Raw genomic sequence first — 13,702 nt, 5'->3', positions numbered from 1 at the left:
GCCCTGTGTCTTACCAGGGTACAGAACTCAGGTGGCAGTTTCATTCTAAAACTTGCTAAAAACATTCTAAGAGTGAAACTTACCAGGAAGCCTTTGCTTTGCAAGGCTAGAAGTAGGAGTCGGTGGTGGAGTGGTGCCTGTTCCTTGGGCTTTTGATACATAGGTAGATTCTGTGGATTCTAGAGAGCCTGTGGGTTTAAAAACAGTATCAAGCTGACTACAGCACAAAAACAGCTTCAGCATTCATCTGTGTTTATAAGGGCAAGTAACAATCTGCTCTGTAATGCTCCTTTCTGGAATTGCAGGTGCTAGGGCTGAGCTGAAACTGCCAGTGGCTGGCAACCCATCTCTGAACACCTGGCCACACGAGGGCTGAGCCAAAGCTGAGGATCTTCCCCTCATGCTCACTTCATAGGGCTGCTGCACCTCCTCTGCCTTTTCCCCTCTCCACTGGGCACTCGACCCGGTCCCAGCTGCAAGTTCTTGAGCAGTGCACGTGGAGGGGCATCTAGCCATGAGTGGGTTAAATATTCCTAAGGAAACTGTTCTGAATCTCTGCTGTTCTGTCTGTTCTCTGCTGCAAGAACTTGCCAGAAGAAAAGATCCCAAATACAGCAGAAGCCTTCCTCCCTGTTTGCAGATGCAGGCAGCTGGGCTATTGGTCTAGGACATTCTGTTGGGTTCAGGAATGTTTTCAGGAATGTTCTCAGGACTCTGCCACACTTTTTACGGTGAAAATGGATACTTGCAGGATGTACTACATTAGTAGATCAGTCTTGATGTAAAAGCCAGAGACAGTTCTGTTCCCAGCACCAGACCGGGATTACAAATACCCAAGGAAAACAATTGTCTTTTACATTGTAGGATTTCATTCCTTACTGTCTCCCACAAAGCCAGGGGCACACCCAGCCTCAGCTAACATCAGGCCCTGCCTTCTCTAGCCTGCAAACAAGTACTTCTAGCAGTGTAGTAACAGGCAGGTGAGCTCCCACCACAGGATTTCAGACAGAGACATCAGGTTGCAGTAGCAGAGGGGTGCTCTGCAGGTGCCTGCTCACCTCCTTATGAACACAGTGAACACCAAACCCCTGCAGCACCTGTAGCCATAAAGAGCAGAAATGGTTCCCCTGCTATCAAATGCCAATGTCTCACAGTGCACTTTGAGTGTGCCCCAACACAGAGGAACAAGATGTAAACTATGTCCATGAGGGCAGCAAGGGTGAGGAGCATGCTCTCTGGCATCCTGACGGGGTGATGTCTCTGACCACCAAGCAGCACAAGAAAGTGTGTTGCAGTTTTAGTATGAGTTGAACGGGCTCTCATGACAGCACAACACAGCTGCAGGTCACTGAGTCCTACCTGCTGTTAAATTAAATGTTCTTCCCTTTGGTGAGGCTTGGAATGGAGAGAACCAGTTCAGCACAGAGCCTACTACAGGTATCTGTCGTAGCAGTCCCTGTGAAGCACACAAACACTGGCTGGTGAGAAAGCTGCCTGTGGCAAGAGGTGAGACTTCAGGTCACCTAGGTAACTCTCGTTACAGCCTTACCTCTTCCAGAAGTCGTTCTTCATTGGCTTTCTGAAGCTGAAGTTGGGCTTCCTGTATCCCTTTTCTAACAACTTCAGTCATGTTTTCCAACAGCTATTAAAAACCAGAAATTAGGTTGGTATTTGCACTTGAAATTGTCTTCAGTTCAGGTTTTCAGGATGCAAACATGGCAGTCAGATAAGGTATCTGGCATTCACTCTTTCATGATGACTGTAAATTACAGAAGGCACAGGCTGACTGCAGGATTTTGAGAGGGGACAGAATGCCCCTCACAACAGGTACTTGGAATTTTATTTAAGAATGCACCTGTGCTCCAGCTTCCTCAATGATCTGCTTAGCACAGAAATGTTTAGTGGATGCTGAATCTGACTGGGAAGAAGTTTCAGGTTTAGGGAGTACACTTGGGTTTCTAGAAGGACCCAAGATGTAACCCAGCCTCACAGTTAAGTCCAGTCAGGTATGTGTCGGTCTCAGTTCAACTGTTTTGCACATTTGAGCCCTGTGGTGCCCTATGCCAGCAGCACTGCGAAGGACAAGCAGCTTACTGGGAGAGCTGTAAGGGCAATAGATGGACAAGTCCTGGGATCAGAAAACAGTCACAATTCTGTCTTTTGGAAGACAAATGCCCATTTCCATAACTTAAGGTGGGTTTTAACAGTGCACAAGGCCCAGGTGAGAGGCACTTGCTCCAACTACCCAAAGTCTGAGTTTCTGGCAGTTATGAAGGAGAAAGAGGAAGCTGCTATTTTTCTCTAGGGGATGGGCAAGCCAAGTACCCCAAGGCACCACCTGCAGAAGGGAGTGCAGAAGGAACCACTGTTTCCTGGGCCAGTCAAGATGTTTGTCTGGAACTTGTCTTCTGCCCTTCAGGGTACTCCCCTGCCTGTCCCAAACCTTGCTGATACTGGAGGAGTTGTTTTTTTCTGAAAGCCTCCCCTCCCTCTTGTACTACACATCACATGTCTTAATAATGTAGTTTTCCACTGCTTGCTTCTGCTGTTTCAGATCAAGTGGTGCAAGATCCTTTTGGTACCACAGATTTACTGCAGCTGGTTCCAAGGACTGCACCTTTCCAAGCCTTCCACAACTCTCTCTCTAGAAGCTCCAGGATGACAGTGACCCATGGGCCAGCAGTCAGTTCCCAATCCCTCAGCCACAATTAAAAAGCTACAACCAGACCGTTTCTCACCTCACCCTCAATGGCAGAGGGAGCCAAGAGCTGGCAGAAAATATGGCTAGGAAAAAAGGTCAGTGCTAAAACCAACATACACCCAGGGCACAAACAGGCACAGCACTGCTGAAGGTCCATTTATTTTTCAGGTAAGGACATTCAATGCCCAGCAGTAGAGAAATGAAAGGACAGATGTTCATTCAGATACTCTGCTTTAGAAAACACTTGGAGAGCTCTGATCAGGCAAAGGCTTTGACAAGAAGGAACTGCAGGAGCAGCTCTGTTAGTTTCTGTTTTTAAGATGCCAATTAAAAGTTTTACCACATTTTAGAATGTGTCTTAGAGCTGGTGTATGACAATCTCAATCTCACCACACGTAGCAGTGATGACAAATACCGGCTCACACCCAGCCCCTCCATCCCCCTGTGGTTGGTGGGGACAGCTCCAATGTCAGTGACAAAAGGAAGCCTCTTTCAGTACCACTGAAGTTTTTCATTACAATTACTTCACACAGGAGTATGAGCTTAAATCAGGGCATCCTCACTTGAATACTGCAATCCTGTAACAAAAGTTCTCCTTACGTGGACAGAGATAATTACTTCCACAATAATTAATACACTTTGTTGTGGACAAATACAACTTTTACTTTCACAAAGAACAAAACCATGTCCTGAAACCAATCTGGAAGGGAAAAAAAAGCGGTGCTGAAATGCTCTCTGATTTATTAATACATACTCTGGAATTCTCTTCAATTTCTCTGCCCGTGGCTGCAATAGTTTCAACTAGCTCTGACACGTCCAGATCCTCAGTCACCATGCCAATATAAACACAGTTCTTCTGCCCTCCGAATTCTGGACCTGTGAGCAGAGAGAATTTGGTCTATGTGCTGTACAAAAGTGCATCCTCACGACAGGTGTGGCGCTCATGCTTGCAGGTCTGGAAATTCTAAAGCATGCACACACACTGCAGTATCTAAGGGCACTGCCTGTGCAGTATAAATCATGCAGGCTGAAAAAAGAACAGCACTGGGAGGTTTCAGAAAGAGAGGAGAAATAACACCTGTATGAGAAAATATGGATATGTTGTACAGCCAGGGTTGTGTAAGAAACATTAGTGCTGAATAAGCTCCCAAGTTGCTGCTGCCTGCTGTTTATGCATGACTTGATTGCACAATTCTAAGGCACTTAATTTTTGAGAGCTGACTAGAAGAAGATCTGAGGCCTGAGTAAGGAAATTAACATTCTTTCAGCTATAAGGTGGCACTTTGTAAATGTGAAAGTGCTGCTAATCAGCATGAAAGTCATCTGAAGCTTTTGGTCTGGCCCCAGAAAGCAGTGAACGGGTTCAGTGGGTTTTGAGCAACATCTGCTTTGCAGCAGATAGAGCACTAAGTGAGAAGGCTCCACTGATGTATTCTTTCCACTGCAGTATTCTTTCTGACAAGGAAACCCTTTTTGGTCTGGTTGCTCCTAAGTCACAATTAGTTCTGAGAACAGGGCCCCTTCATTACCCTGCTGAACATTTACCAGCAGAAATGTCTGGGGAAACCGAGTTCCAAAGGCTGTTTCTACCACAGCCATGTAGGTAGCAGCATTCCATTGTAATGACCCATGCACAGACACCTTACTGGCCCATTCTAACACAGCCAGGAAAGCCACTATGAGCTTGAGCTGGGTGTTTGAAACCAGTGCAGTTACCCAAAGAGAAGGTGAGATCCGACTCCAGTTCATTTAACTTTTTCAGCAGCTCTGTATTGATCTTTTGAAGTTCTTTCTCCCGCTTGTCATCGTTCTCCTTATCGCTGTGACAGTTGTATCTTCAAGCCAAGCCAGAAGAGAGTCATTTCACTTACAGCACATACAAAAACACACACAGAACATCACCTCTTAAATCAACAAGTTAATTGGCATTTTTAGCCAGAGATTCTGGGTTGGGCTGAGCTTGCTGCGGCAAACGCCTCTCAACACAGGACTGTTCCAGGGAGTATATTGGTTAGACTTCAGCAGTTGGGACTACATGGAATCTTTCCCAGAAGAAGGTAGCAGAAGACCAGAACAGACACCTGAAGGGATTTCTGAAGTGGCATTCAGTTTGTAAGTGATCCCATGATGAAAATGTGAGTTACCCTTGGCCAAGTACAGGAGGATGCACTAGCATATCACAAATGCATCTCGCAGACCCACACACTGCCTCCAACACTAGAATTGTTGCCCTGGCTTTGCTACAACAGCTCTTCAACTTTTCTTTAAAGAAATAATTGAAGTAAACATTAAAAACAATCCTTAGGAAGCACTTCACAGCTTTAACTGAGTGTAAAGCCAAATAATCAGCAAACCACACATCCAAGTGTATTCCCTTCTGCTAATGCACAGCTTATCATGAAGAAAACACCGAAAAGCTTACCTTACAACACCTAGGCCTGGCCAGTTAAGATCTTCAATATACAACAGGCCTACTGTTCTTCTCACTTCTTGCTCAAATTCCTCTCTCAGTTGCAGGGTACTTGTCAATACTGGTATCTTCATTTTTAAGCAGTCTACTAACTGATCAACATCCTGTATTTCAGTTCCTAAAACTGAAGAGCTTATGAGTCAGTTTGTACTAAAAGTGAACAGCCATCACCTAGCTATCTCAATTAAGTAATTTGCAACCAAGTCACTCTCCAAGTCAATCACAAATAGAAATTCACAGATCATTTGAAATGTCTTGATCCCTGTAAAAGTGGGGTTTCTGCAGTTATTTATGCACTAATGCATCAAGCTGGAGAGCAAGTATTTCATAAAAAGCAGGTTAATAAACCGGATTTTATGAGGTTACAAGCTGAGGACACAATACCCTTTTCCATTACATTAGGAGCTAGCATCAGAAGAGTTCCTTCCCCTTATCCAAGCAGATCATGGATTGGCTTCCATTGCTGGTTTAAAACAAACCAAACAAAACCTCACAGCATTGCCAAGTAATTTTATTCTAAAATCTACTTTTCTGCACACCAGGATCCTCTCACATCACCATCAGGTGTTTTGATAGCCTAAGCCACTCACCCTACATGAGCTAGAAGGAGATGCCCTGCAAGTTCCTCTGTGCATCTGCTGAGACTAAGCTATGCACACATACAGTGCTGTCTAAGACATTTCCCAAGACACAGACTTTTATTCCACCTCCTGCCCCCTTTAATTATAGAAACCCCCAGAGGGTTAGTAAACAATTCTTCTAGTGAAGGAGCTAGCTCTGAACACCAGCACCACCTCCGTGCTGACACTCCTGTGCACAAAGATCAAGCATCCTGTGTTGGGCAGCTGAGAAAAGAAAGATAGGGATGATTTATCCTTCATATTTTTTTGTAACTGGTAGAAACAGCTTCTTCCTTTGCCTTTCCTAATGAATTTCAAAAACAGTCAGCAAAGGTCCCTCTGCAAAGGTGGGGGGGCAATGTCAACCACAAGAGCTGAGCTACCACCAATGCACCCACTGCCAAGGCACAGCAGAGCACTAAAACTGAGACAGCTTTGGGGTTTTTGTAAGAAAATCCTCAGCATAGGAGAACATGCTCCAGGCTTTCTGGGGAACAGCTCCTTTGAGAGCACGCTCCAGGCTTTCTGGGGAACAGCTGCTTTGAGAGCATGCTCCAGGCTCTCTGGAGAACAGCTCCTTTGAGAGCATGCCCCAGGGTTTCTGGGGAACAGCTGCTTTGAGAGCATGCTCCAGGGTTTCTGGGGAACACCAATTCCATTGCAATTCCAGTTCTCACAAGTGGCTGCATTAAGTGAACGTTACCTGCAGAAGTCATCAGTGGGCTAAAACGCACACAGGTGCCTTCATCTTCCAGTTCTACCACGTCGACTCCACTGGCAGGAACCAGCTGTGCCAACTGCTCACCTAGCTGAAGGGATGTGGCACAGTCAAACAACAGAACTCAACGCAGCCTCCTGCAGTCGTTGACTCTTCCCACAGCTAAGGGAAACCCCGTGCTCAAAATTCTCAGGATTTCTCCAAATCACTTCTTGTAACAGAGTACTTAAGCTTGCAAGTGACATCACAAAGCTGGATGTGTGCTCCAAGTCATGGAACTTCAGGATAAGCTAAGTGTTACACATCAGAAGTCTCTGCAGCATTGTCACTGTCATTAGGTATGCCACGATTACTAAGCAACTGATCTAAAACAGTTATGTGCTCAGCTCCCTGAAAAGAATTCAAGCTCTCATGTATTCCCCCACTAGGAAGAGAACAAATCCACCTTCAGATGCAGTAATCATTTCAACAGTAATTACCTGTAAAATAGTCATAAATGTGACAGTAGCTTTGCTTCAGAGCAAATCCATCTTTCAAATCCAAAATGCCCCCTAGATTTGTGAAGAGTATCAGATCAAAACCAGCTCTCAAACAACTCTCCTGCAGGTTTATAGTCACTGATGAAACCCTGGAAGCATTTCCACTGTCACCTCTTCTAAGCTAAAGAGAAAAAGCATCCATTCTTACCCACTGATTCAGAGTGTCATAAACGTGTCTTTCGTTGCTTATTACGGGGTGCTGAATAGTTGAGGCCTGTGCAGCGTGTGAGGTCTGATCTGAATCCAAAGACACAAGAACCACAAAAGGGGATTTTTTATTTACTTAAAGAAAAGGCAACCTAAAATTTAGATAAAAGACAATTACCTTTCCTAGGTAATGTAACACACCCACGTGAGCTGCTCCACCCCCACCTGCCTAACAAGGCTTTTTTTTCCTTGTAAAGGTGTGTTGAACATGACAAGTACTAGAAGTAAACCAGAACTGAATGTACTGGGTTTAGAAACAAACAATTCAAACACTTCTTTCAGTTTGGAGGTTCAAATGCCCCAAAGGAAATAGAAACAATGTTTTCACAAAGCAAAATCCTGTTGCAGCAGCCTGCAATAATTTCATTCCATGCACTCAGCTACTTTCTAAGTTTTTATGATTACTTTTTGGTTTTAACTACTAAAAAATTAACAGCAAGGATTTAAGAGTCCATTACACACACAGAGCGAGCAGAAATGGCCAAACACCTTACATCCTTACAATGCAGGTGGGTGAGTGCTACCTAGGAAAGCTTCTCAAATAAATGCATCCATGTACAAAGCAATCTACCAAGTCAGTGCACCTGGATAGCTTTGTGAGTGCAACCACTAACTGGATTAAAATCAAACCCAGTCCTCCCCCATGCACAAAATCCACAGTCAACACTCACAACAAACCTGCAAAGTTTTCTGGCAGTAATTTGCCTCATCCTAGCTGGACATGTCCCCAGCCTCAGGGTGTGCACATACCAACAGCACAACAGCTTCTGTTGTAACTGAGAGGGCAGAAACCCTCTTTCCTGGAGAGCAAGTCTAAGGATATCCTGCTCAGGCATGGCTGTGGCATGGCTACCCTATACCATTACTGTAGTTCCAGAGCTGTGCCTCATGCGTTCTGCTGTTTTAAGAACCCCCTCAACAGCAAGTGTAGCCAGAACACACAGAAACACTGTCCTTGCCTTGCCACAAAGTTTCAAAGAACTGCCTAAACAAAAGCAAGGAAGATCTTCCCCCAACAACACACTCCAACACGGCTTGCAGCTGCGAGAGCCTTCCATCATCTGCTCCACAGATCAAAATCTCTCCTCCCTCAGGAAGGCAAAAAATTACTTGCTGTGAAAATTTAAACCACTGCAGTCTATCTAAAAAGAGAAGCTACCACATGTGTGGGTTTTATCACCAGATTACAGCCAGCATTCACAAGCTCTTTCACTTGACCCAAGAGAAGTGCACTACAGAGCCTTTACCTCACCCACTTTGTTTCACAAATTAGCAGTTGATAAACGTTTAGAGAGAGATCTAATTTGAATCACATACCTCTATTTGAATATTCCCAGAAGAACTTGAAAACCACCACCGGTGAACTCAGCTCATCTTCAACCTTAAAAACCCCAACAATTAGCTACATTTGCACAGACTGATTGATTGATTTTTTTAAGATGTAACCCATGCACAATTCCTTAGATTGCCAAGTAAACCACGCAACTTTCTTTGGCCTGCTCTGACAGTGCTCACACTGTCTTGGGATTAGAAGTCAATTCTAGGAGTGCAAGGAAAGTGCCTGTGTTGTGAAAGTGTCTGTAAACACAGAAAAGTAAATCACAACTCAGTTGAAGCAGAACTGTATTGATTTAAGGCATAGAGAATTAAAGTTTAGGCACTACAAAGAAATAAACCTATGCATGTTTATTAACAAACAGACTAGAATATTTTCATAGAATCACAGAATCAGCAAGGTTGGAAAAGCCCTCACAGCTCATCAAGTCCAACCTGTCACCCAAGACCTCATGACTACTAAACCGTGGCACCAAGTGCCACTTTTATTTAGCTTTAATTGCTTTCAGATATTAACATTAAATACAATTCTCTGGGAAACTGCCCCAGAATCACTGGGCAATGTCAAGAAAAGTTCCAGCAGGAATAACAAGATGATAATTGATTCTGCTCTGGGGATAGGAGAAACAGACCAGCAACTTCTGGAACCAAGCTAAGGCTGCAATTCAGAATCCTAATCATGCAAGATTTGTTTCAGTAGAAGGGGAAAGTGCTGCAGTAATGTGAACTCCCAAGGCCATTAATACTCTTGAATACTAAGCTGAACTTATTTTCTATACATCAAGTGCCAACTAAAATTGGGAGTGTGGAGAAAAACCACCAAGCCAATGGAACAGGACACCTGTTAGAAGCTGAATTTGGGATGAATACAGGAGATGCAGTTCTTACAACTCTTCCTAGTGTGAAAGCCTCAGCTGGGCTACTTTGTGTGTACAGTTTCCCAAGGTTCACAACACTACCTCAGCAGTGGTGTAATAGGCAGCCAGAATGTAATAGAGAAGCTTATGGAAACTGCATGTTTTGCATGGGATAGAGTCAACCTCTGGAGCGTTTCCAGATGTCATTCTGTCAGCTCCACTGAGTGCACAGCAATGGAATCAATACAATCATTGAACACCAGAACACAGTTACATTACCAAGCATCTCTGAAACAGCAGCTATGATTCCAGATAATTGTTTTTAAAAATCAAACTATTCTTATCACTTCACAAGCAAAGGGTTAGCTACACAAGCAATGGATTCAAGGGCACCATACCGAAGTTTTAATGAAATCCAGGTTTTTCAGGTTTTCCAGCAGCCTTTGACTCTACAGGACACAAGAGAAGGGAAACAAAAGAAAGAGAAAACACAGTTTTAGAAGTTGAAAGTTACTCTGAAAAACATTAAATGCCTGCAGATTCACAGAATGCATTGGGGTGGAAGGGACTCTCAAAGGTCATCTTCCAGCCCTCCTGAAGTGAGCAGGGACACCAACTAGAGCAGGCTGCCCAGGGCCACATCAAATCTGATCTTGAATGCCTGCAGTGTCAGGGCCTCAACCACATCCCTAGGCAACCTGTTTCAGTATTTTACCAATCATAAAGAACTTCCTCCTTCTGTATAAGCTAAATCTACCCTGCTTCAGTTTAAAACCACTGTCCTACCATCGTTTCTGACAACCTATGACACATCAGAGATGCATCCAGCTCTTATTTGTAAATGTAGACTGTAACAAAAAAATATTTCCTGGTTTTAGTAGAATAGTGACTACACAATGATTTCCACTCCCTAAAGCCTGGGTGTGTTTGTGGACAAAGTCCCATTGCTGTTACAACTCCCCTACCTAAAGCACAGCATGCAGCAGAGCAGTTGATGTGCTCAAAGCAACTGGTTATGACAGCTTCCCAAGTTATTTTCATTAGAAAAGACATTCTTACTTTGTGGTTTAAGACTATTAATAGACTATTATAAAACTAAGCTTAATCTTAGATGCCACAAAATCTTACTGACTAATGACACTCTGTCACTGCTTTAGATCTTTCATGTCAACAGCTCCTTCACTAACCATTACAGAAAGTTGCCATTTCCATTTTGCCTTCCAAGTGCTGTACCTCTAAAGGGAAAAGGCTTTGCATATAAACAATGCACTTAACTAACACATTATATTGGGCCTTAATTTTCACTAGGGTAAGGACTCAACTTCACAAATAGTGTACTTGCCACTGTATCTGCAGAAATGTCTTTGAGTCCTTTTTGTCAGGCATTTCTCATTTCCTGTCACTTAAATTCAATGCAGTGCTAACAGGAAAATGAGAAAGTCTCTCTCTGAACAGCTTTCAAGCAGAAGAGTTACAATAGAGAAGTGACAATAACAAGTGATTATGTTCACTGTTTAGAAAGAACAAAGATTATGTATTTGTCCTAAGAAAAATAATGAAATGCACAATGTAAAAGTCCACCTCCCCTTCTTGAACCTTCATACTTTGTCTGTAATACAACATGACCCAATATGCTGTACTGTCAACAGCTGCAGGGTTCTGAGTTGATTCTTCCACAATGCATCACAATAATGTAAGAGATGGGTTAACAGCTGTTACAAAAACATTCCTAAGCACAACGGTGTCCTGTGATAGCCCTCTGGATATCACCTGTACTGTCATTGCCATCTGAACTTTGTTTCTTCTTAGAGACTCAAGCTGTTGGATGGTGAGATTCCCAAGAACAGTCTCCAAACCATAGTCAAGCAAAGTATCCATAGACAATGTGTCAACAAACTGCTGCTTACTAGTTGTGAGGCATGCTTTATCCTCTCCACAATCCCATCGTGGCCCAGGTACTGCAAGGAAAGCCACAGTGGCAGGGCACGGAGCTTCTCTACAGGCTGGCTTGATGTCAGCCCAGCTGCTAAGGACTGAAGAAAAACAAACAATAATCAAACCACTATTAAATGCCCTTCGATTATTCCACTTGTGCAATTTTATGGGATATTTCACATCTTAAACAGGGGAGCATTTGCAAACTGTAATTTAGATTCTTATAAAGAACACGAAATGACACCACAATCAAAAGTGCCAAGGTCTCGAGAAGGAGGAGCGAGATGGTGAACGTACCAAAGAGGGATCCTCGTGTCTGTAGAGTGTCACTGCAGGCACGGCCGGGAGACCCAGCCAAGAACCCAGAGTCAGAGTCATGCTGTCACACTTTGTAGCAGCCTGAAGTTTATTACAAGAAGCAGAACATAAGCCATGTAAATTCTGATTAGGTCATGCCCTTAAAATCTAGAGCACAGGATTCTGTTTCGAGATACAATAAAACGTACCAGTACAGAGGAGGAAACATAACCCAGAGCCAAAGTTGCCAAATTCACACTAGAAAAAGAGAGTGGGTTTAGCACATACTTAATATGCATTAAAAGACAGCCTTTTAATCTTCAGTTTAAGAATTCTGTGTTAATGGATAAAGGGAAACCAGTTTTGTTTATATATTTTTCATTGACACTGCAGTGGATGCTGCTGCTTGGTATTCTAAGGCTTAAAACCCAAAAGTTAAAAATTATTTCACACTAAAAGTTTCTTTTTTGTTCCAGCTTTGGGGAAATAATCTTCTGAAGTCCTATCCATAACTCTGCATCAAGTTGATGTCAGAAATAAATAACATGCAAACATAAGACTACACAGCATGAAATATCAGGAGTAACAGAGCCTCTACTCCAGGCTCAAAACTAAAACCCCCACAATTAGAGCACTAGAGTCTTCATTAAGATTGTCTAAATTCTTGGCATTTATTTTCCTCTTCATTTAAGCCTCCTCACAGCCATGCTGCACAGTGCACTTGCACCAGTCGTCTTGTCAACCCTCACTAAAGTGTCATCCCTTCCACACTCATTTCATCGTCAGCAATCACTCTGTAGCACCTCCCCGACTTGTCCTCGAAGGTTTTTTTTATTCATATTGAGAGTTCTTCAAAGCAAGAACAGATCACAGAATGGCTCAGGTTGGAATGGACCTTAGAGATCATCTACTCCAACCTCCCTGCCATGGGCAGGGACACCTCTCAACTAGATTTGGCTGCTCAAGGCCTCATCCAACCTGGCCTTGAATGCTCCCAGGGAGGAGGCATCCACAACCTCCCTGGGCAGCCTATTCCAGAGTCTCACCACCCTCCTGCTGAAGAACTTCTTCCTAAGACCCAGTCTAACCTTACTCTCCCTCAGCTTCAAGCTGTTCCCCTTTGTTCTGTCTCTGGACACCCTCATGAAAAGTCCCTCTGCAGCCTTCCTGTAGAATCCCTTCAGGTAATGGGAGGCAGCTCTAAGCTCCCCTTGGAGACTTCTCTAGGCTGAACAGGTCCCTTGGGCTACCCTCACAGGAGAGGTGCTTTAGCCTTTGGAGCTGGATAAGATTACTAATGCAGTCAAAGCAGCCACAAAAAGAGTGCCAAAATAACCACTCCAGCCACTTCTATATACATGTAACCATTTGTACCTCAAAGCAAGAGGATTCTAAGTGTGTAAAATACTTCATGTGACAAAAATAAAGATGGTCCCATGGCAGCTAGCTGGTTGCCTGCAAACTTCTGTGCTGTTAGTTAGCCTTGTTAAGGACTGTGGTTATACAGAAACAGAGTTCAAGTTTCATACCCTTCTACATGGAGCCACATATTATACTGCTCACAAAGCTCCTTCAGTCGGCCAAGCTTATCTGTGTGCCCAGCACCTGGTGTCCCTTTGGCGAAAAGGAAAAGAGGCAATGACAAAAGATAAGCATGCAAACTAGGACTCCACATAAAAGCACCTGTTGTACTCTTGTCAGAACAGCCACACATCAGCAGGATATAGGATGTTTAAATAGAGCCCATTACATGATATTTCAGTTTGGTTCATTGGGACATAAGCCATTGGAACTCTGAGGGAAACATGAGATACTTGTTTGGATGTCAATGTACGTTACAGTTACTTAGAAAGTTAGATGTCCTAGGCACTAGAAGATTCTGCAGCCTCAGATAAGAAATGCAGACATTTTAAATATGTACAAAGTATGTCCTCTACTAGAGGAAGCTAAACCAAGATCAACAGCTCAGGTGTTTTTCCAAGTCCAAAGCAGTAACAGCCACCTCCTTCATTCATACTTAAAC

At 43.6% G+C, this 13,702-nt stretch overlaps 1 protein-coding gene across 4 annotated transcripts in view; it reads right to left on the bottom strand.

The window, feature by feature from the left end:
• The window catches only part of PDXDC1 (pyridoxal dependent decarboxylase domain containing 1), an 83,218-nt gene that overhangs the window by 2,581 nt on the left and 66,935 nt on the right, over window positions 1-13,702 (bottom strand). For all 4 annotated transcript variants that reach the window (XM_068146877.1, XM_068146876.1, XM_068146875.1 and 1 more), the window contains 14 exons: window positions 13,209-13,293; window positions 11,889-11,937; window positions 11,680-11,781; window positions 11,355-11,480; window positions 9,846-9,896; window positions 8,573-8,636; window positions 7,197-7,285; window positions 6,495-6,600; window positions 5,124-5,295; window positions 4,418-4,536; window positions 3,456-3,577; window positions 1,550-1,642; window positions 1,360-1,456; window positions 84-188 (listed from right to left, as the gene is read on the bottom strand). In XM_068146877.1, the coding sequence (XP_068002978.1) occupies window positions 84-188; window positions 1,360-1,456; window positions 1,550-1,642; window positions 3,456-3,577; window positions 4,418-4,536; window positions 5,124-5,295; window positions 6,495-6,600; window positions 7,197-7,285; window positions 8,573-8,636; window positions 9,846-9,896; window positions 11,355-11,480; window positions 11,680-11,781; window positions 11,889-11,937; window positions 13,209-13,293 (1,380 nt within the window). The remainder of the gene's footprint in view (window positions 1-83; window positions 189-1,359; window positions 1,457-1,549; window positions 1,643-3,455; window positions 3,578-4,417; window positions 4,537-5,123; window positions 5,296-6,494; window positions 6,601-7,196; window positions 7,286-8,572; window positions 8,637-9,845; window positions 9,897-11,354; window positions 11,481-11,679; window positions 11,782-11,888; window positions 11,938-13,208; window positions 13,294-13,702) is intronic.

Source organism: Melanerpes formicivorus, unplaced genomic scaffold (genome assembly GCF_026170545.1).
Source record: "Melanerpes formicivorus ecotype bairdi unplaced genomic scaffold, bMelFor1.0.p_v2 SCAF_14, whole genome shotgun sequence".
NCBI lineage: Eukaryota > Metazoa > Chordata > Aves > Piciformes > Picidae > Melanerpes > Melanerpes formicivorus.
The sequence above is the reverse complement of the archived record's forward strand: the minus strand, read 5'-3'. Positions and strand labels throughout refer to the sequence as shown.